The sequence below is a fragment of the Anas platyrhynchos genome, chromosome 34, assembly GCF_047663525.1.
Source record: "Anas platyrhynchos isolate ZD024472 breed Pekin duck chromosome 34, IASCAAS_PekinDuck_T2T, whole genome shotgun sequence".
Lineage (NCBI taxonomy): Eukaryota > Metazoa > Chordata > Aves > Anseriformes > Anatidae > Anas > Anas platyrhynchos.
The window spans coordinates 983,353-1,003,601 of NC_092622.1; the positions used below are offsets into that span (position 1 = coordinate 983,353).

General features: G+C 70.1%; 2 protein-coding genes across 5 annotated transcripts; one reads left to right on the plus strand and one right to left on the minus strand.

The window, feature by feature from the left end:
* Positions 1–88: 88 nt before the first annotated feature.
* On the minus strand, positions 89–6,864 carry CACNB3 (calcium voltage-gated channel auxiliary subunit beta 3). Of its 4 annotated transcripts, none has more exons than XM_072031999.1 (14): positions 6,613–6,864; positions 6,318–6,410; positions 3,529–3,651; positions 3,322–3,444; positions 3,114–3,229; positions 2,980–3,041; positions 2,848–2,867; positions 2,571–2,651; positions 2,341–2,399; positions 2,133–2,242; positions 1,901–2,052; positions 1,721–1,816; positions 1,473–1,622; positions 89–1,371 (listed from the first exon to the last, which is right to left on the minus strand). In XM_072031999.1, the coding sequence occupies exons 1-14, from the start codon at positions 6,652–6,654 to the stop codon at positions 1,057–1,059; spliced, it is 1,542 nt and encodes a 513-aa protein (XP_071888100.1). In that variant the 5' UTR covers positions 6,655–6,864; the 3' UTR covers positions 89–1,056. The 4 variants fall into 4 exon arrangements, with proteins under 4 accessions (XP_071888100.1, XP_038028472.1, XP_038028474.1 ...); XM_038172544.2 differs by having other exon boundaries at positions 2,980–3,044; positions 6,613–6,851; XM_038172546.2 differs by lacking the exons at positions 6,318–6,410; positions 6,613–6,864 and adding an exon at positions 5,278–5,394 and having other exon boundaries at positions 2,980–3,044.
* A 2,222-nt stretch (positions 6,865–9,086) lies between these two features.
* Positions 9,087–19,792, plus strand: ADCY6 (adenylate cyclase 6). Its single transcript, XM_038172540.2, has 22 exons — positions 9,087–9,354; positions 10,125–10,968; positions 12,163–12,312; positions 12,437–12,558; positions 12,654–12,765; positions 12,869–12,996; positions 13,488–13,646; positions 13,751–13,892; positions 13,980–14,108; positions 14,561–14,586; positions 14,684–14,831; positions 15,111–15,208; positions 15,290–15,377; positions 15,473–15,589; positions 15,676–15,834; positions 16,494–16,669; positions 16,771–16,800; positions 17,388–17,517; positions 17,605–17,868; positions 18,583–18,787; positions 19,405–19,529; positions 19,614–19,792. Exons 2-22 carry the CDS (start codon positions 10,126–10,128, stop codon positions 19,743–19,745), a joined length of 3,483 nt encoding a protein of 1,160 aa, XP_038028468.2. The 5' UTR covers positions 9,087–9,354; position 10,125; the 3' UTR covers positions 19,746–19,792.
* The last annotated feature ends 457 nt before the right edge of the window (positions 19,793–20,249 follow it).

A 20,249-nucleotide genomic window follows, 5' to 3' on the forward strand; every position in this document is an offset into this window, starting at 1 on the left:
CGTCCCTCACCCACCCCCGGCTCCTGCAGTCCCCCTGATTCAGCTTTTCCCCCTTCCCCAACTGCCAGAAAACCGCCACACCGCTGCCTCCGAGCACGCTCGTGTTTCTGAAACAAGTTACAGGGCAATTCAGTGCTTTCTACAAAAAGAAATTATAACAAATCTGTGGCTCCCACCCCTTCCCCTCCGCCGGCTGGGGACAGCTCCCTGCGGGGGGAGCAGCCGCCGGCCGAGGGCCGTGGGCGCTGTATTTACAGGACGGCGGTGACGTGCGGGGACAGGGGGGTGGGGAGGGGGGCAGCGAGTGCAGGTGGGGGGCAGCAGCCCCCTGTGGGGTCCAGCAGCCCCCTATAGGGTCCAGCAGCCCCACAGGGGGTCCCCCTGTCCCCCTCTGTCCCCCTGTCCCCGGGGGGAGGAAGCAGTTTGGCTACTGTGAACAGGGGGGGCCGGGGGGGGAAATTGGTGCAGAGCGAAGCAACTGGTGTGGCCCCCTCCTCCTGGGGGGGTCCCATGCAGGGGCAGGGGAGGGGACAGGCCCCGGGGGGGGGAAGGTGAGCGCTGTCACTGTCCCCTACATCTTCAGGGCAGCGGGATGGGGGGGATGCTGCTTGAAACTGTGCCCCCCCCCTTTTACCGAGCCTATGAGTCCTTTTTTTTTTGGGGGGGGGGGGCCCTCTGCTGATGGCGGCTGCCCTGCGGGGAATGATGCTGGGGGGGGGGGCAGGCGGGGAAACTGAGGCAGGGAGAAGGCTTGTGGCTGCTCTCGGGTCACCAGGAGCCAGGGAGGGGGTTGGATTTTTGTTTTTTTGAGGGGGGGGGGGCCCTGGCATCCTGGCCGCCGGCCCCCTCCTGTGCTTATTATGGCTGAAGACGGTGCCCGGGGCCAGGCGCCGGGAAGCTGCCGCTGCCGAGAGGAGTTCCCCGAGAGAAGGGGGGAGATTGTCTGAGCACCCCCAGCGCGGGGCTGGGGTTGGGGTAAAAAGGGGCGGCGAGGACCCAGGGAAGGGGCCCCAACCCCTTTTTTCCCCTTTTCCCTTCCCCTTTTGCCCACCCGCCCTAGTAGCTGTCCTTGGCCCAGGGCCGGCTGCGCTGCCAGTTCCTGTCGTGGTCGCGCTCGGGCGGGCGCTCCAGCAGGCGCTCCTGCGCGGCGGGGCCGGGGGGGCCGTGCAGCCCGCTGTTGTGATGCCGGTGGGGTTGGTAGAGGTCGGGGTAAGGCTCCCCGTACTCCTCTTCCTCCTCCAGGTGCCGGGAGCCGCGCTGCGAGGAGGCCGCCCAAGGTTTGGGCGAGGGCTCGCTGGCCTCGTCCGAGGGCATCAGGCTGTCGTGCTCCAGCGGCGAGTGCTCGCCCCGCTCCCCCAGCAGCTGCTGGCTCTGGGAGAAGGAGGGGGGGGCAGAAACGGGGCTGGAGGGGGCCACCCCTTTCCTTTTAACCCCCCCGGGGGGTGTTTGCGGGGGGGTTGGTTTGCGGGTACCTGCAAGCCCGGGAGGCTGGTGGGCGAGGGCACGGCGTGCGGGGCGTGCGGCGGGTGGTGCGTGGCGCGCCAGTACACCTCCAGGTACTCGGCCAGGTGCTCGCAGGCATCCTCCAGCTGGTTCTCATCCAGGATCACATCAAAAAGCTCCTGGGGAAGGGCAGGAAGGGGTGAGGGAGGGCACGGGGAGCCCCCCCCAGGGTGTTATCCTGGGGTTTTTGGGGGGAAGGGGGGAGCTGAGGGCTCACCGGGGGGCACTGCACCAGCTTATCCGCTGCCATCATCTGCACGTTGAGGTGCTTCACCTGGGACTTGCCACGGGATTTGATGAGCCGCTGCAGGACCTGAAGGGGGGGGTGGACAGGAGGGTGATGGCAGCCTAGGGACGAGCTGGGACCCCCCCACCCAGAGCCCCAGCCCCCCCTCACCTTGGGGGAGGACACCTTGACGTAGACGATGATGGGCGCCAGCGAGGTTTTGGCCAGCTGCGCCGGGTGGTTGATGGTGTCGGCGTCCAGCACCACCAGCTGCAGGGACTTGGCCAGCTCGAAGATGCGCTCGATCTCGCTCTGCACCTCGGCTTGGGGAGGGGCGGAGAGGACCTTTTAGGCCCGCCACCCCCCAGGGGAGACCCCCCCCTCAATGCCCCTGGCCCCTCACCGATGCTGGAGCGGGTGGTGGAGCGCTCCAGGATGGCCTGCTTGCCCAGGTTGTTGAGGATGGAGCGCTTGGCCAAGGAGAGGTCGGCCGTGATGTGGGTGATGGAGATCCTGCGAGAGGGGAGGGGGGGGGCAGAAGCAGCGCTGGGGGGCTCGTGTGCGGCAGGGGAAGGGGCTTTGGGGGGTCTGGGGGGCTGGGGGGGGCTCACCTGCCGTCAAATCTGTGCTTGAGGAAGTCGAAGAGGGCTTTCTGCATCATGTCGGTGACCTGCGGCGGGGCGGCCGCGCGGTGAGCCGGTGGCAGATGGCAGCGGCGGGGAGGTGGCAGTCGTGCGGTGCCCCCCCCGGCCCTGCCATCTGCCTGCCACCGGCACGGAGAAAATGGGGGGGGGGGGGGGGACAGGATGGGATGGGGTAGGACCCCCCCCCAAAAAAATACCTCGTATCCTTTCAGCGAGGGTCCCACCAGCACCACCGGCCGCATGGAGGGGACCACGTCGTAGGGTGGGATGTGCTGCGTCTGCGGGGGGGGGGGGGCGTGGGGATGGGTCAGTGCTCTGTGATCCCACCCCCGGGGGATTTCAGTGAACAGGGGTGTCCTGACCCCCCCCAGCCCAAAAACCAGCTGGGGAGAGGGGTGTAGCTCCCCCCCCCCAGCCCCAAACTCTGCCTGCGGCCCCCTCCCCATCTCCCCCAGCCCCCTCCTGGGGCCTCACCTGCTTCTGCTTCTGCTTGGCTTGGGGGGGGGAGAGAGAAAAGACAGAGGTTGGTGACAACGCGGTGGACCCCCCCAGACCCCCCCATGTCCCCTGGACCCCCCCATGCACCCCCCCCCGACCTTCCCTTACCTAAGGAAGGGGGAGGCGATCGCCGGTTCCCGCTGTCGCCGAGGCCCAAGGCGTTGCCAGCTCTCCTGGGGCAGACAGGAGGTGAGTGGGGGCCGGGGGGGGGCAAGATGCCGGGGGGGGGGGCCGCTCCCTACCTGGCTTTCTGCTCCTGTTTGAGCCTCATGGCTTCCAGGCGCTGGGGGCTGGGGATGAAGGCGATGTCCCCCCCCTCCTTCACTAGGCGCCCGATCCACCAGTCATTGCTGTATTTCTGAAAAAGGGGGGGGGGGGGGAAGGAGGCGGGTTGGGGGGGCCCTGATCCTGCTCCCCCCCCCAAAAAAAAAAAAATGAACCCCGTCTCACCTCCTTGATGTGCAGGAAATCTTTGGCTTCGAAGTTGATGGCGGCTCCCTGCACCGGGCACTCCTCGTCCAGCGCCCCGCAGTAGCTGACATTGGTGCGCACGGCGAAGGCGACCGGCTTGTGCTGGGGAGGAAAGTGGGGGGGGGGGCTCAGCGCCTTCCCCCCACCCCCAAAAAATAAATAAATGAGCCCCCCCCAGTCCCGTACCTTGGCCCTCTCGAGCTGCTGCTGGGCCTGGCTCTCCACCTCGCGCCGGGCGCTCTCGCGATCCTCCTCGAGGGACACGTCGGAGTCCAGGGACGGGCGGCTGGTGTAGGAGTCGGCCGAGCCCTGCGGGACGGGGCTGAGTGCTGGGGGGGCTGCGGGGACCCCCCCACAACGGGGTGGGGGTGTCCATGTTGCCCCCACCCCCTGCCAGCAGGGCCAGCCTGGAAAAGGGGTCCCCGGTCCTCCCCATCCCGCTTTCGGTGTCCCCGGTGCCACCAAACTGGGAGCCCGCGCGTGGCATCAGCTCCGCGTGCTGGGGGGGGGGGGAAACCTAGAGCCCCCCCCCCCCAGTATGGGATGTAGGGCTGAGCTGGGGGTCGTGGGACCCTATCCTGTCCCCCCCCAACCACGCTGTGGCCCTGCCCAGGCCCCCCCCCCAGCCCCATTCCCCAGCCCCAGCCCTGGGGTACCCAAGTGCGGGGCCTCGGTGCGGCCCCCCCCCGGTTTTTCCCCCCCCCCGCCGGCAATTAGCGGCTGCCTGCTGCGCCCGGAACAGGCGCAGAAGCTGCAGTGAAATATTTATAGGTGCCTGGATGTGGCTGAGCCCCCCCCCCGCGGCCCCCCGCCCGCCCCCCCCCGAGGAGCTCCAGGCCCTGGCGAGCTGAGCTCAGCAACGTGGCGCGCCCCCCCCCATGCCCCCCACCCTGCGCATCTCAGCTTCGCTCATCCCCGGGGGGGGGTGGTGTTAGAGCCCCCCCCAACAGAAGCAATATGGCTTTCCCAGCATGGCCCCCCCCCAACATGGCCTCCCCAGCACGCCTCCCCCCCACCCCCCCCAGCATCTCACCAGCCCCCCCTCAGCATCCCCAGCGCGGCGTCTCCATCACCGCCCCCCCCCCACCATGAAACCCCTCGGGGGGGGGTCCGCGGCCACGGAGGGGTTCGAGGGGGGGGCACCTGCCCGAGGGAGGGGGGGGGACAGCGGCGAGGAACAAAGGGCCGGAGGGGGCGGGGGGGGACACACACGAGGGGCGACACAAGGCGAGGGGTGACAGCGGGCACGGCCCCCCCCCGCCGCGCACGGATTCCCCCCGGTCCCCACATCGCGATCACGGTGTGTGTCCCCCCCCCCGGTGCCCCCCCCGCCCCCACCCCGGTACCGGGCCGGTACCTCGTTGAGCAGGAAGGTAGCGCTGGAGTCAGAAAACGACATAGACGGGGCGAGCCGAGCCGAGCCCCCCCCCGCCCCCCCACCGCCGCCACCCGGTTACCGGCACCGGCTCCGGTTCCGGCTGCGGCTCGGGCTCGCCTGGCCCTGCCCGCTCCGCTCCGCTCCGCTCCGCCGCCCCTCCCCGCCCCTCCCCGCCCCCGCCTCCCGCCGCCCCCCCCCCTCCAATCCCCCCCCCGCCACCTCCCCGGGGCTCCCGGAGCCGCCGCGCTCGGGGCCGCCCCCGCCGCACCGGGATGGGGATGGGGGAGATGGGGGGGGGGACACACCGGGGAGGGGGGCGGCTCCCTATTCCCCGGGGGGGGGGGGGGTTACGGACCCTCTCCGGTGTGCCCCCCCCCCCCCAACTATCCGCCGGGGGTCCCGAGCGGCTCCGGTGCTGAGCACCGGGACGGGGCTACCGGGGAGGGGGGGTCCCGGGGCAGCAGCGGCGGGGCCGTGCCGGTTCCCCCCCCCCCCGGAGCCCCCTCGGCCGGTGGTACCGGGGAGGGGGGCGGTGTTGGGGGGGGACCCGTGGGTACCTCCATGCTCCGGTGCGGCGGCGGCGGCCCCCGTCCTGCCCCGAGCCGGCAGCAGCCCCGTTCTGCGGGCCGAGCCCTGCGGCGGGGCCGGAGCCGCTCCCGCCCCCCCGCCGCGCCCCCCCCGCCCCCGAGGAGGGGGGCAGCTGCGGCTCCCGGGGGACCGGGCCGGCCCGCCCCGTTACCGCACGGCGGGACGGGTACCGGAGGCACCGGGCCGGCCCGAACCGGGGAGCCCCCGGGTGATGGGGGGGTGGGGGGGGGACCGGGTTCGGTCCCGGGGGGCACCGGTACCGGCCCCGGGGCAGCGGCGGGGCCGGCCCGGGCCCTCTCCGAGGTGCTGAAGGCACCGCGCTGGGGTCGGGGATGGGGCGTACCGGGGGCTCCGGGGGTACCGGGAGGGGGGCAGGAGGCACCCTGCGGGGGTTACCGGGTGCTCCGGCCACCCTGAGACCCCCCCCCGAGCCGTCCCGCGCCCCCCATCCCCTCCCCGGTGCTCCCCGGTACCCCGGGCGGAGGTGGGGAGGGGGCGCCCGGTACCGGGGCGAACCGGAACGGGAGCGGGACAGGCTAAGGGAGCGGGGAATGGGGGCGGCCCGGGGACACCCCCCGGTATCCTGACGCTGCCTCAGTTTCCCCGGTGCCGCCCCCCCCACCCCCCCCCGGCGCCGCAGTGCCGGTGCCCGGCGGGGCCGGCCCGGCCCTGACGCAGCACTCGCTATTTTTAGCCGCTGCGATGCCACCGGAGCCCGGTACCGGAGCCCGGCTCCGGTCCCGGGGCGAGGGGGGGGGGATGAGGTTGAGCACCGGCCGGTCGGGTCCCCGCCGTACCGGGGGCGAGGATTTTTTTTTTTTTTTTTTTTTTGGGGTGGGGGGGACACAAAAGGGAACCGGGCGCTCCCTCGGCCCGTGCCTTACTGCGGAGCCGCAGCGCCGCCGCCCCCGAGAGCGAGCTGGGGAGGGAGGAAAGGAGAGAGGGGGGGGGGAAAAAACGGGGCTGGCGGGGCTGCCCCGCCCCGGTGCCGGTGCCGGTGCCCGCTCACCTGCCTGCGGAGGATGCTGGAGGTGGTGTCGGACGAGGTGCTGCCGTCCGAGCGCTTGAAGCGGCTCTTGCGCTTCGGCAGCCTCCGGGGGCTCTGCGAGGGGATGGGGGTGGTGTGGGGGGGGGGGGGAGCGGCGGGGGCGGCCGGTGAGTACCGGGAGGCACGGCCCCCGCCGCTGCGGCGTTACCGGCAGCCCCCCTCCCTCTTTCCTCCCCCCCTCCCCCAAAAGAACCGAATGGAACCGAGCCGAACCCAACCGGCCCCTGGAGGACCGGGAAGGCTCCGGCTCGCTCACCTGGAAGGAACCGGGAGCGGCGGGCTGCGGCGAGCCGGACATCCCCGGCGGCACCCCCCGGGATCCCGGCGGGGCCGCCCCGCACCGGACCGCGGCGCTCCGCCGGGAAGGGCCGCGCCGCCGCCGCCGCCGCCGCCTCGCTCCGCATCACACGGGGCCGCCGGGGCGTCCCGGTCGTCCCCGCCCCCGCCTGCCCGCCCCCGCGCCCATCCCCGTGGCGTCCGGCTGCGCCCCCGGAGCTGGGCAGCCACCGGGCGGCGGCGGAGGGGGAGAGGGGGGGGCACCGGGTTACGGCTCCTCCCCGCAGCCCCCGGTGCTGCCAGGCCCCGGTGCCGCCGCCGTACCCACGCGTGTCGGTGTCCGGGCCCCCCCCCCCCCCCACGGTTCTGTCCCCGTATCCCCGCGTGGGGCCGTGCCCGGGGTTTGGGGTGTTCACACCGGGTCCCCCCCCCAACCCCCCCTCAAAATCCCCGGTGTCCCCGGGGCTGGCCCCATCCTGCCCGGCCCCGCGGTGCTGCGGCATCGCCGCGAAGCCGCCCGCGATCGATGGAGGCGGCGCCGGGGCTGCTGCGGCCCCTGGGGGGGGGGGTGGGAGGGAGGGGGGCAGCGGGGCGGGGACCGGCCCCAGCGGTCCCGGGGGGGGGGGGTCGGGATCCGGCCCGGGGAGGAGCAGAGTGGGCAGGGGCAGGCCCGGGGAGCTCCGGCACGGCCGAGGTTTGGTCTGGGGAGTGCCAAAAGGGGAGGGATGCGGCCCGGGGAGCCCCCAGTAGGGTCAGGATCCGGCCCCAAAAACTCCAGCAGGGTCAGGATCCAGCCTGGGGAACCCCAACAGGGTCAGGATCTGGCCCAGGGATCCCCAGCAGGGGCAGGATGCGTTCCGGGGAGCCCCAGCAAAGGTCGGGATCTGGCCCAGGGAGCTCCATCAGGGTCAGGATCCAGCCTAAGAAGCCCCAGTAGGGTCAGGATCTGGCCCCAAAAACTCCAGCAGGGTCAGGATCCAGCCTGGGGAACCCCAACAGGGTCAGGATCTGGCCCAGGGATCCCCAGCAGGGGCAGGATGCGTTCCGGGGAGCCCCAGCAAAGGTCGGGATCTGGCCCAGGGAGCTCCATCAGGGTCAGGATCCAGCCTAAGAAGCCCCAGTAGGGTCAGGATCTGGCCCCAAAAACTCCAGCAGGGTCAGGATCCAGCCTGGGGAACCCCAACAGGGTCAGGATCCAGCCCCGAGAGCCGCAACAGGGTCAGGATCTGGTCCAAGTGAGCCCCACTGTGGCTGGGATCCAGCCCAGGGGTACCCAGTAGGGTCAGGATCTGTTCTGGGGGTCCCCAGTAGGGTCAGGATCCAGCCCAGGGGTCCCCATCAGGGTCAGGATCCGGCCGGGGGCAGGATGGTGCCGCTGGGTGCCGACCCCCAGGGGGGTGCAATGCGGCCTCCCTGGGACCAAGGACCCCCCCCAAGCCCCCGGGTGCCCCCAGCCCTGTCCCTGTGCCGGGCGCTGGTGGCCTCCCGGGGACACGGGTGGCACTGCCACCCCCCCCTCTTCCCCCCCCAGCCCGGCGGCACTTCCTCACGGGGCCGCGGGGACACGGGGACAGCGGCGGCGCTGGTAATTAATGATTAATCTGCGTTCCCCGGGGCCCAGCGCTGCTGCGGGGGGGGGATGGGGGGGTGCTGCTGTTAAGGGGGGGTTGCACGACCCTTTCCTGCCCCCCCGGGATAACGGGGGGGGGGGGGAGCAGGAGGCCCGGGGCTGGACCCCTCCTGGGGCTGCGGGTGCCCCAAAGCCTGATCCGTGCCCCCCCTGGAACTGGGGGGGGGGGGCAGCATGGGGGGGTGCCCTGCGCCCATAGGTGCTGGTGGGGGTGTGCGTGAACAAATGGGGGGGGGGGGGCACGAACGAGGGGGTGTGCAAAGGGGTGTGTGCATGCTGGGGTTCTTTGTGCAAGGGGGTGAGCGTGCAAGGGGGGGGTGCGCGCGCTGGGGAGGCATGGGGGTGCGTGGGTGCAGGGGGGGTGCGTGTGCAAGGAGGGGGGGCAGTCTGCGTGTGCAAGGCGATGCGCGTGCAAGAGGGGCCGAGCGCGCGTGCAAGGGTGCACGAGCGCGTGCGTGCGCGTGCAAGGGGGCGCGGGGATGCGCGCGGGGGGGGTGCGCGCGCGCGCGCGCGTGCGAGTGAGGGGCTGAGTGTGCAAGGGGCACGCACCGGGAGGGGGGTACGGGGGTGTGGGGGGGGGGGGCGTGTGTGCGTGTGCCCGCGCGTGTGCGGGGACACGGCCGCGCGTGTCCCCGTTGTCCCCGCCATGTCGGTGCAGGCCGGCGGCGCGTGTGGCCGTGTCTGCGCGGCCCCGGGGGTACCGGGCCGCCCGTGCCCGCGCGCGCGCCCGCCGCCCCCGCGCGCCGCCCGCGCCTCCCCCGCCGCACCGGGCCGTACCGGGCCGTACCGGGCCGTACCGGACCGCCGCCTCTGCGCCTTTAAGACCGCCGGCCGGGAGCGCCCGGGAGCGGATCCGGCCGGGGGGGCGGGCACCGGCCGGGGCGGGCCGGGGCTGCGGCCGGGACCGCGACCGGGGCCGGTACCGGGGGCCCGGCCTGGGCGCGGGATGGGGCGGCGGGGGCGCAGCGCGGCCGCCGTGTAAGAACGGGCGGCGGCGGCGGGGTCGGACCGGAGCCGGACCGGGACCGTACCGGGACCGTACCGGGGCGCGGGGCCCCGCGGGCGGTGGCGGCGGCGGCGGCGGACACGGAGGTGAGCGGGGCCGGACCGGGCGCACAGGGCGCGGCGACCGGAGGGGGGGACCCCGGGGTACCGGGGCGGGGATCCGGGGCGGTGGCGGCGGAGACCGTGCCCGGGGCCGGGGCGCGCCCGGTGCGGCGGAGCGAGGGCCCCCGGGGCAGCGGGGGCTGAGCGGCCCCGAGGGCGCGGGGCGGTGCTCGGGGCCCCGGGAGGTGCCGGTGCCGGTGCAGCGGGGGCTCCTCGGGGCTCCCCGGGGTGGGAGGCGGTGGAAGGGCGCTGGCGGGGCCCGAGGCGTCCCGGGGTGCGGCGGCCGGGCCCGGGGGGGGTCCCCGCGGCCGTGCCCGGTGCAGGGGAGGAGGGAGGCGGCCGCCGGCTCCGGGGCCCGGCCCTTCCCGGCGGCCGTTCCCTTTCGTTGCGCACCCCGGGGCTGCCACATCCCGGGTTGGGCCCCGGTGCCCCGGGGAGCCGTTTGGCCGCCGTTCAAGACAAACAGGGCCGGGACGCCCGGGGACGGTTCCAGTTTCGCCGCAGGTCACTGCGCCAGGGAGGCCGCGGCGGGGCCCAGCCTCGGCACCCGCCACCGGGCACCTGCCGCCGGCACGGGCACGGCACCGGTGGGGCTGGAGGGAGAGCCGGTGCCACGGTGCCGTGGGCTCCAGCTCCCCGGGGAGGGCCGGGTTGGGACGGAGAGGGTCGCTCGGTGCTTCCCGGAGGTAGCGGTCAGGGGTCCCGGAGGCAACGGGCCCCCGGTTTGGGTGCTGACCCCCGGGCGGTGCCCGCAGCATGTCGTGGTTCAGCGGCATCCTGGTGCCCAAGGTGGACGAGAGGAAGACGGCATGGGGGGAGCGCAACGGCAAGAAGGGCAAGCGCCCGCGCGCCGCCCTCTGCGGCCCCCGCTACATGAGCTGCCTGCAGGACCCTGAGATGGAACGGGGCGCGGGACCCCCCCGGGCCACCCCGGGGCTGCGCTGCACCTGGCAGGAGGACCACTACGGCAAGAAGGGGCCGGCGGGGGACCCGGGGCTCAAATCGGGGGACCTGGGCTTGGAGGACAGCGAGGCCAAAGCGCCCAAGGGGGCCGGGGGTCGCGGCGAGCGGCTGTCGGCCGGCGAGTGCTGGCGGCGTTTGCTGCAGGTTTTCCGCTCCAAGCGCTTCCAGTCGGCCAAGCTGGAGCGGCTCTACCAGCGCTACTTCTTCCAGATGAACCAGAGCAGCCTGACGGTGCTGATGGGGGTGCTGGTGCTGGTCTGCGGGGTGATGCTCCTCTTCCACTGCCTGCCCGGCGCCCCGCACGTGCCGGCGGCCGCCTCGCTGGCGGGCGCCACGGGGCTTTTCCTGCTCCTGATGGTGCTGTGCAGCCGCAGCGCCTTCCCCCAGGACTACATGTGGGTGGTGAGCTACGTGGTGCTGGGGCTGCTGGCCGGGGTGCAGGCGTTGGGCACGGTGGCCGCGGCGCCCCGCAGCGCGGCCGAGGGCGTTTGGTGGAGCGTCTTCTTCATCTACATCACCTACACCCTGCTGCCCGTGCGGATGCGGGCGGCCGTGCTGGCCGGGGCGCTGCTCTCCGCCCTGCACCTCGCCATCGCCTGGCACCGCAACGCCGCCGACCCCTTCCTCTGGAAGCAGGTAGGACCCTCTCGGGACTGGGGGGGGTGTTGGTGATGCGGGGCTGGGGGCGGTATTTGGGAAAGGGGGACCCCCCCAGTTCTGCCCCAGTTCTGTTGGAGTCACCCCCTGGCTGCCAAATTGGCTTTTCTGCCCCCTTCTGTGCCTGGAAGGTTCTGGATGCCCACTGGGGGGGTGGGGTGGGGGGTCTGTGGGTGCTGCCGGCGGCACGGCTGGGGTCGCCCCCTCCTCCCCGCGCTGGGGCCACGCACAAACCCTCCATTGTGGGCCGTGCCGGGGCGGGGGCACCCACAAAGCCCCCGTTGTGGGGCTGGCGGAAACCCCCGGGGGAAGGCACGGGGCCAGAGAGCTTGGGGGGGGGGGCCCCCATGGGGGTCTCCAAAGAGGGCACCGTCCCCCATTCTGCCCCCCAGGGCCAGGGGCAGAAAGGGGGGGGCACAGGGGCTGCATTGGCCCTGGGGCTGTGTGTTCCCAGGCCCTGGCTGTGCTTCTCGCCCCCCCCCCCCCCCCCAGCTTGGGGCTGTCACCCTCGCCCTGCCTGGCCGGGGTGGGGGCCACGTGCTGTCCCCATGGGGCCGGGACAGGGAAGGGCGATGCTGGAGCCAATTCGGGTCAGGGGACACGGGAGGGGACATCCCCACCACCACCACCACCTCCTTTGCAAGGGGATGACCCCGCGTGGCAGGCAGTGGGGATGGGATGCGGTGGGAGCACCCCCCCCAACCCCCCAGCCCTATAAATAGCCCTGGCCCTGGTCCCAGGGGATGGGGACGGGGAGGGGGGAAACCGCAGCGCTCCCGCTGCAGCCATCTCCGCTTCCCGGCCCTCCCCCGGCTTCCTCCGCTTCCCAAGGGCCTGTGGGGCCTGGCTGCAGCCCCGTGCCCCCCCCCCACAACCTGCCCCCCCCCAGATCCCCCCCCATCCCCTGATCCCCCGTGTTCCCCTTGCACCGGATCCCCAGGCTCCCCACGCTCACCTCATCCCCCTGGGCCATATTTTCCCCCGTGCCCCCCTCACCCCCCTTCCTTGAGCCCCCACGTCCCCCTTGCAGCCCCCCCACCCCGGTCCTATCGGCAGCTCCCCCTGCGCTCTAGAGCCGGGATTTTGGGGTGTTGGGGGTGGGTACAGCACTGGTGGTGTGGGGTTTGGTTTGGGGGTCCTCGGTGGCCGCGCTGAGCCCGCCGTTGTCACCAGCTGAGCGCCAACGCCCTGATCTTCCTGTGCACCAACGTGGTGGGGGTCTGCACCCACTACCCCGCCGAGGTCTCGCAGCGCCAGGCCTTCCAGGAGACCCGCGGCTACATCCAGGCACGGCTGCACCTCCAGCGGGAGAACCGGCAGCAGGTGGGACAGGGCTGGGGACACCACGAGGGGTTGGGGGGGGGGGGGGTCCCTGGGGACAGCGGGGACCCCGGGGTGGCGGTGGAAGGGGTGACCCGGGGGGCTGACGGGGTGGCGGTGGGCGCAGGAGCGCCTGCTGCTCTCGGTGCTGCCCCAGCACGTGGCCATGGAGATGAAGGAGGACATCAACACCAAGAAGGAGGACATGATGTTCCACAAGATCTACATCCAGAAGCACGACAACGTCAGGTACCCGGGGGGGGTGTGGGTGAGGTTTCGGGGCGGGGGGGTGGTGGTGTCCCCCTCCCCAAGCCGTTTCCAGCCCGTGCCCTTCCTCCCGGCAGCATCCTCTTCGCGGACATCGAGGGCTTCACCAGCCTGGCGTCGCAGTGCACGGCGCAGGAGCTGGTGATGACGCTCAACGAGCTCTTCGCGCGCTTCGACAAGCTGGCGGCGGTGAGCGGTGAGCCGGGGTAGGGGGTTCGGGGGTCCGGACCCCCCCGTCCTGACCTGCCCGGCCTCTCTGCTGTCCCTTTTTCCCCCCCCCCACCCCCCCCAGGAGAACCACTGCCTGCGCATCAAGATCCTGGGGGACTGCTACTACTGCGTGTCGGGGCTGCCGGAGGCGCGCGGGGACCACGCGCACTGCTGCGTGGAGATGGGGGTCGACATGATCGAGGCCATCTCGTGAGTGGGGTGGGCACGGTGCCACCGAGACCCCAGGGGGCTGTGCCCATTGCTGGTCCTGGCACGTCCCCAGTGCCACTGGAGTCCCAAGGGGGGGCTCTGTGCCTGTCCCTAGTGCCGGCGTGTCCCCGGTGCCACCAAGACCATGCGTGTCCCCAAAGCTGGCGCGTCCCTGGTGCCACTGGGACCCCAGGGGCTGTGCCCATCGCTGGTGCTGGCATGTCCTCAGTGCCACCAGAGTCCCAAGGGGGGACTCTGTGCCTGTCCCTAGTGGCAGCGTGTCCCCGGTGCCACCTCAACCCCACCAATACCACACGTGTCCCCAAAGCTGGCACATCCCCAGTGCCACCATGAGCCCCGGTGCACGTCCCCAGCCCGTTTTTACGCACGTCCCCGGTGCTGCGTGGACACGAGGACACGACCGTCCCCGGTGCCCACGGGGGTGGTCGTGGCCACCGGGTGACGTGGTGCTGGGGGGGGGCCGTCCGCAGGCTGGTGCGCGAGGTGACGGGGGTGAACGTCAACATGCGCGTGGGCATCCACAGCGGGCGCGTGCACTGCGGGGTCCTGGGGCTGCGCAAGTGGCAGTTCGACGTCTGGTCCAACGACGTGACCCTGGCCAACCACATGGAGGCGGGGGGCAAAGCCGGGTGAGCCGGGGCAGGGCGAGAAGGGGCTGGAAAGGGGGGGTCCAGGATTATGGCAGCAGGGCTCAGTGCCTTTTTTCCTCTCCGTCCTGGGCCCCCCCTTGTAGGCGCATCCACATCACCTGGGCCACGCTGCAGTACCTGAACGGGGACTACGAGGTGGAGCCGGGCCACGGTGGCGAGCGCAACGCCTACCTCAAGGAGCACAACATCGAGACCTTCCTCATCGTGGGCTGCAGCCAGAAGCGCGTGAGTCAGGGGGCTGGCGGAGGCGGGGGGGGGGGGGGGACAGGGGGGTGTGTGGGGTGCCCCCCTCATGGCCTCGTCGCCCCGCAGAAGGAGGAGAAAGCCATCCTGGCCAAGCTGCAGCGCGCTCGGGCCAACTCCACAGAGGGGCTGGTGCCGCGCTGGGTGCCCGAGCGCTCCTTCTCCCGCACCAAGGACTCCAAGGCCTTCCGGCAGATGGTGAGCGGCCCCCGGGGGGGGGCACTGGGTATGGGACCCCCCCGCCCCCCCCGTGGCCATATCAGCCCCCTGACACCTTCCTGTGGCTTCCCCATCTGCGCCCGCAGCACTTTGCTGCTTCCTCCTCCTGGCCACAGCCGGGATTCCCTGAGTGTGTCCCCCCCACACATCCTCACTGGGGGCAGGACCCCCTCATCGTGCCCTTACGGACCCTTGGGACGCCCCCCCCCCATTTTTTGCCAGGCTTTGGGGACCCTTGGGGACGTCCCCAGGCCTCGTCACTCTTGTGACTCTGTCCCCTGTTCTTGCTGGTGGCTTTGGGGATGCCCCATGCCCCCCCCCCCAAGGGTCACCCCAGGGGTCTTTCCCCCATCCTTACCAGCCCGGGGACCCCCCCCCAATCCCTGCCAGTGCCCCTGATGCCCCCCCTCGCCTCCCTTGTGTCTCCCCAGGGCATCGATGACTCCAGCAAGGACAAGTAAGTGCCCCCAATGCTCAGTGCTCGGCGTTTTGGGAAGGGGGCCGAGCCTGGGGGGGCCACAAAGAGCCTTGACCCCCCCCTTGCCGTGCTCCAGCCGTGGTGCCCAGGAGGCCCTCAACCCCGAGGACGAGGTGGACGAGTTCCTGAGCCGGGCCATCGACGCGCGCAGCATCGACCAGCTCCGCAAGGACCACGTCAAGAAGTTCCTGCTCACCTTCCAGACGCCCGATCTGGAGAAAAAGGTGGGGACCCCGTTGGCCCCCCCCATTGCTCCCCCTCCCTCCCCTTTATCCTAACCCTATTGTCACCTTGGTCCCCTCCATCCCCTTGGGTCACCTTCATCCTGGCCCCGTGGTCCCCTCCATCCCAGCCTGGGGTCCCCTGGCCCCTCTCCATCCTTTTTGGGGCCCCTCTCCATGCTTTTTGGGGGTCCCCTCTGTCCTTTTTTTGGGATTTCCATCCCATCCCAACCCTGTGGTGTCCCCCCCCCGTGTCCCGGCTCACCCTCCTCCTCCCCGCAGTACTCCAAGAAGGTGGACGACCGCTTCGGCGGCTACGTAGCCTGCACCCTGCTCGTCTTCTGCTTCATCTGCTGCCTCCAGTTCTTGGTGTTTCCCCCGTGAGTGCCACGACCCCGGTGCCCCCATTTTTTTCCCCCCCCATCGCCCCCCCCGCCACTCACGGCCGCCTCTCCCCGCAGCTCCCCGCTGATGCTCGGCGTCTACGTCGGCATCTTCGTCCTCCTCTCCGCCATCCTCTTCGTCTGCGCCATCTACTCCTGTGTTGCTGTGAGTAGTGAGTGGGTGGGTGGCTCGTGGGGGGGGGCCCGGTGGTGCCTGACCATTTTATTTATTTATTTTTATTTTTTTTACCCCCCCTCCAGCTCTTCCCCGCCGCCCTGCAGCGTCTCTCGCGGGCCATCGTGCGCTCCCGCGCCCGCAGCACCGCCATCGCCGTCTTCACCGTCCTCCTCGTCTTCGTCGCCGCCTTCGTCAACATGGTGAGGGCTCGGGGACGGGATTTGGGGTTGGGATGCATGGTGGGGGGGCTCGGGGCTCACCCCCTGCCTCCCCCCATCCCTCCCAGTTTGCCTGCAGCCGGGTTCCCCTGCGGGACTGCGCCGCCCGCGAGCTCAACATCACCCCCGCGGCGGTGGGGCCGTGCCAGCTCCGTGCCCTCAACCTCTCTTTGGGGACCCCCCCGGGGCCGTGCCGCCCCCACGGGCTGGCCTGCGACTTCCCCGAGGTGAGCGGTTTTGGGGTGCTGGGATGGGATTTCCCCTCCCCTCAGGCATGGGATCCCGTTGGGGTGCTGGTGTAGGGCAGCCAGCGGGGGCCCTCGAGGGTGCCGGGTGCTGGTTGTGGGGTCCTGAAGGTGTAGGGACCCCAAGGGTGCTGGTATGGGGTTTCTGAGGGTGTAGGGTGCTGGCACGGGTCCCTGTGGGTGCAAAGTCCTTGGGGTGTGTTGGTGGGGTGGGGGCTGAGTGAGTAGGGTACCCCCCCAGGGTCCTTACTGTGTCCCAAGGGTGCTGGCACAGGGGTGCAGCGTGTCACTGTGAGGTCCCCAAGGGTGCTGGCATGGGGTCCTTGAGGTTATAGGGTGCTGGCATCGGCCCCTATGGGTGCGAGGTCCTACATGGTGCTGGCATGGGGTCCTTGTGTGTGCAGGGTGCTGGCACGGGGTCCCCATGGGTGCCGTGTCCCCAAGGGTGCTGGCACGGTGTCCTTGAGCTTATAGGGTTGCTGGCATCAGCTTTATGGGTACAAAGTCCTGCACCCCACAGGTGCCAGGTCCCTGCAGCTGCAGGACGGCCCCGGGGATGGGGTGGGGGTGCCCACGGGTGCCACCGCAGCCCCGCGCACCCCCTACCTGTGTGTCCCATGTTCCCCCCCATCCCCCCGCAGTACTTCACCTACAGCGTGCTGCTCAGCCTGCTGGCCTGCTCCGTCTTCCTGCACATCAGCAGCATCGGGAAGCTGCTGCTGATGGTGGCCATCGAGGCCACCTACCTGGTGCTGGTGGAGGGCCCCCAGGCCCCCCTCTTCGACAACGCCGACCTGCTGGTGGTGGCCAACGCGCTGTGAGTGCCCCCCCTGGCCCCCCCCCCCCCCACCTTGGGGGTCCTTCCCAATCCAGGGTCCTCACCCCGCTGACCCGATCGCCCCTCTGTCCTCCCTGCAGGCCCTTCTTCAACGTGACCCAGGGCGAATGGTGAGGGGGGAACTGGGGGAACTGGGAGCAGTGGGGTGCTGGGAGAGGAGGGGAGCGGGGAGGTGGTGGGAGGGACTCCTGGGGGGCTGTGCTGGGAGGGAGGGGGCGTTTTTGGGGTCTTTGTGTGTCCCTTTGGTGTCTCTGTGTGTCCATTTAGGGTCTCCGTATGTCCCTTTGTTTTTTTTGTGTCCCTTTGGGGTTTTTGTGTGTCCCTTGGGGGTCTTCGTGTGTCCCTTTGGGGTTTCCACATGGCACGGGGGCATCTTCGGGGCTCTGGGCACATCTTTTGGGGGCTCTGGGAGCTTTTTTGGGGCTTTGGGTTCACCTTCAGGGACGCCTCGGGTCTGGTTACATCTTTAGGGGTACATCTTTGGGATGTGGGTGCATTTGGGGGGGGTGTCTGGGTGCATTTGGGGGGGGTCTGGATGCATCACTAGGCTCCTGTTGGGGTACAGCCTTGGGGTCCGGTGCCCGCTGCTGTGTCCCCATCCCCACGGCGGGGCCCAGAGGCTGCACCCCCAAGCCCCCCTACCCCACCCTGGGGGTCGCGGTGTGCTCAGCCTTGTGGGGGGGGGCTCCTCCCGCAGCCCGGCGGAGGGCAAGGTGGCCCTGCGCTATGTCACCCCCGTCGTCCTGGCCGTCTTCGCCCTGGCCCTGTACCTGCACGCACAGCAGGTCGAGTCCACCGCCCGCCTCGACTTCCTCTGGAAGCTGCAGGTAGCAAGGGGGGGGACACAAAAAAAACAGGCACGGGGACCCCCCCACATCCCCCCGGCGTGGCTCCAAGGGTTGTTACGGACGCAGGCGACGAGCGAGAAGGAGGAGATGGAGGAGCTGCAGGCCTACAACCGGCGGCTGCTGCACAACATCCTGCCCAAGGACGTGGCGGCGCATTTCCTGGCCCGCGAGCGGCGCAACGACGAGCTCTACTACCAGTCCTGCGAGTGCGTGGCCGTCATGTTCGCCTCCATCAGCAACTTCTCCGAGTTCTACGTCGAGCTGGAGGCCAACAACGAGGGCGTCGAGTGCCTGCGGCTGCTCAACGAGATCATCGCCGACTTCGATGAGGTGGTCACGGGGCGCTTGGCAGGCCAAGGGAGGGGGTGCGGGGGGATGAACCACATGGGGTGAGGTGTGGGGGGACCCCTTGGGGTCTCCTTGGGAATCCTTGACTCCCCTTAGGGACTTCTTGGGTCCTCTTGGGGTCCCCTTGGGTCCTCTTGGGTCCTCTTGGGGACTCTTTGGGGACTCTTGGGTCTCCCTTGCCTCCTCTTGGGTCCCTCTTGCGTCCTCTTGGGTCCTCTTGGGGTCTCCTTGTGACTCTTTGGCTCCCCTTGGGGACTCCTTGGTGACTTTTGGGGTCCTCCTTGGGTCGTCTTGGGGACCCCTTGGGGACATTTGGGGACCCTTTGGGTTCTCCTTGGGGACTCCTTGGTGACTTTTGGGCACTCCTGGGGTCCTCTTGGGTCCCCTTGGCTCCCCTTTGGGGACTCTTGAGGTCCTTTTGGGGACTCCTTGGGGACCCTTGGGTCCCCTTGGCTCCTCTTTGGGGACTCTTGGGGTTCCTTTGGGGACTTTTGGGGACTCCTTGTGGACTTTTGGGGACTCCTTGTGGACTTTTGGGGACCCATGGGGACGGGGGAGGCCATGGAGCAGCACACGAAGGAGGACGAGGAGCACAGGGCCGGGGCACGTAGGCCCCAGCGGGGCGGTGACGTAGCGCTGCGGGTGCTTGAGGGTGGGGGGGGGGGGCACAAAACCAGTGCTGTTTCCCCCCCCCAGATCATCAGCGAGCAGAAATACCGGCAGCTGGAGAAGATCAAGACGATCGGCAGCACCTACATGGCGGCCTCAGGCCTCAACGCCGCCACCTACGACCGCGAAGGCCGCAGCCACATCGCGGCGCTGGCCGACTACGCCATGCACCTGATGGAGCAGATGAAGTACATCAACGAGCACTCCTTCAACAACTTCCAGATGAAGATCGGTGAGCGGCCCCCCCTTGGCCCCCCCCCGGACCCCGTTTCCCCCTTTCGGCTGCCCCTTTTCCCCTCTTTGCCCCAATTTTCCCCTTTCCTCTCTCCCCTTTTTGTGTCTGCCCCCGTTTTCCCTTTTTTTGGCCCCTCCTTTTCCTCTTTTTTGCCCCCCCCTCCCCCTCTTTGCCCCCTTTTTTGCCTCCCCCTTTCCCCTTTTTGGCCCCCTTTTCTCCTTTCCCCTTCTTGCTCCCCCATTTTCCCCTTTTTGCCCCCCCTTTCCTCCTTTTTGCTCCCCCATCCCCCTCTTTGGCCTCCTTTTTTTGCCCCTTCCCCTTTTTCCCTTTTTTTGACCCCCTTTTTACCCCCCCTTTCCCCTTTTTACCCCCCCCTTTCTCCTTCTTCCTCCCCCTTTCCCCCTCTTTCCCCCCCTTTTTTTTTTTCCTGTCCCTTTTCTCCTTTTTTTTGCCCCCCCTTCCCCATTTTACCCCCCCCCTTTCCCCTTTTCACCCTCCCCCTTCCCCCCCTCCCCACCCCACTGCTTCTCCGTCTGTCTGTGTGTGCGTGTGTTGCTGGGGGGGTGTCCTTGACACTCTGCCTCCCCCCCACCCCTATTTTGACCCCCCCCCAGGCCTGAACATGGGCCCGGTGGTGGCGGGGGTGATTGGGGCGCGCAAGCCCCAATACGACATTTGGGGCAACACCGTCAACGTCTCCAGCCGCATGGACAGCACCGGCGTCCCCGACCGCATCCAGGTAAGCTGGGACCCGGGGGGGGACACGGACATTTTCCAGCCCCCCCCCAAACCCCCTACTCACCTTTTTGCCCCCCCCCCCCAGGTGACCACGGACCTCTACCAGGTGCTGGCGGCCAAGGGCTACTCGCTGGAGTGCCGGGGGCTGGTGAAGGTCAAGGGCAAGGGGGAGATGACCACCTATTTCCTCAACGCTGGCCCTGGGGGGGGCAGTTAGGACCCCCCCCCCCTCCCTTTCAGCCTGCTCCGGGCTCAGGCAAAAAAAAAAAAAAAAAAAAAAAAAAAAGAGGACCCCCCCCCCCCAAAAAAAAAAAAAAGGTGAAAGGAAAAGCCAAAAGGGAGGGAAAAAAGGGAGAAATTGGGGGTGGGGGGGCTGGGATCTCACCCCCCCCCCCGACCCCAGGCGCTGTTTTTTTGGGGGCTGCCCCCCCCCCGAATGAGGGGGTTGGGGCTGCTCCCCCCCGCAATGGGGGGGTTAATTGGGGGGTTGGGGGGGGGGGCAAGGTGCAGCCTTTATTGAAATTTGCCCCCCCAGTGCCAAAGAGGGGGGGTGGGGACCCCTCCCTTGCCCTCTCCTCCCCCCCCTCATGGTTTGGGGGTCCGGGGGGGGGGGTCCCAGCCCCCCCCGTGCCCCCCCCCCCAAGCTCTGGGGGGGGGGCGTTGGGGGCACGCTCTGCAGGGGGAGGGGCAGCCCCCCCACCCCCACCTTTTAATGCAAAAA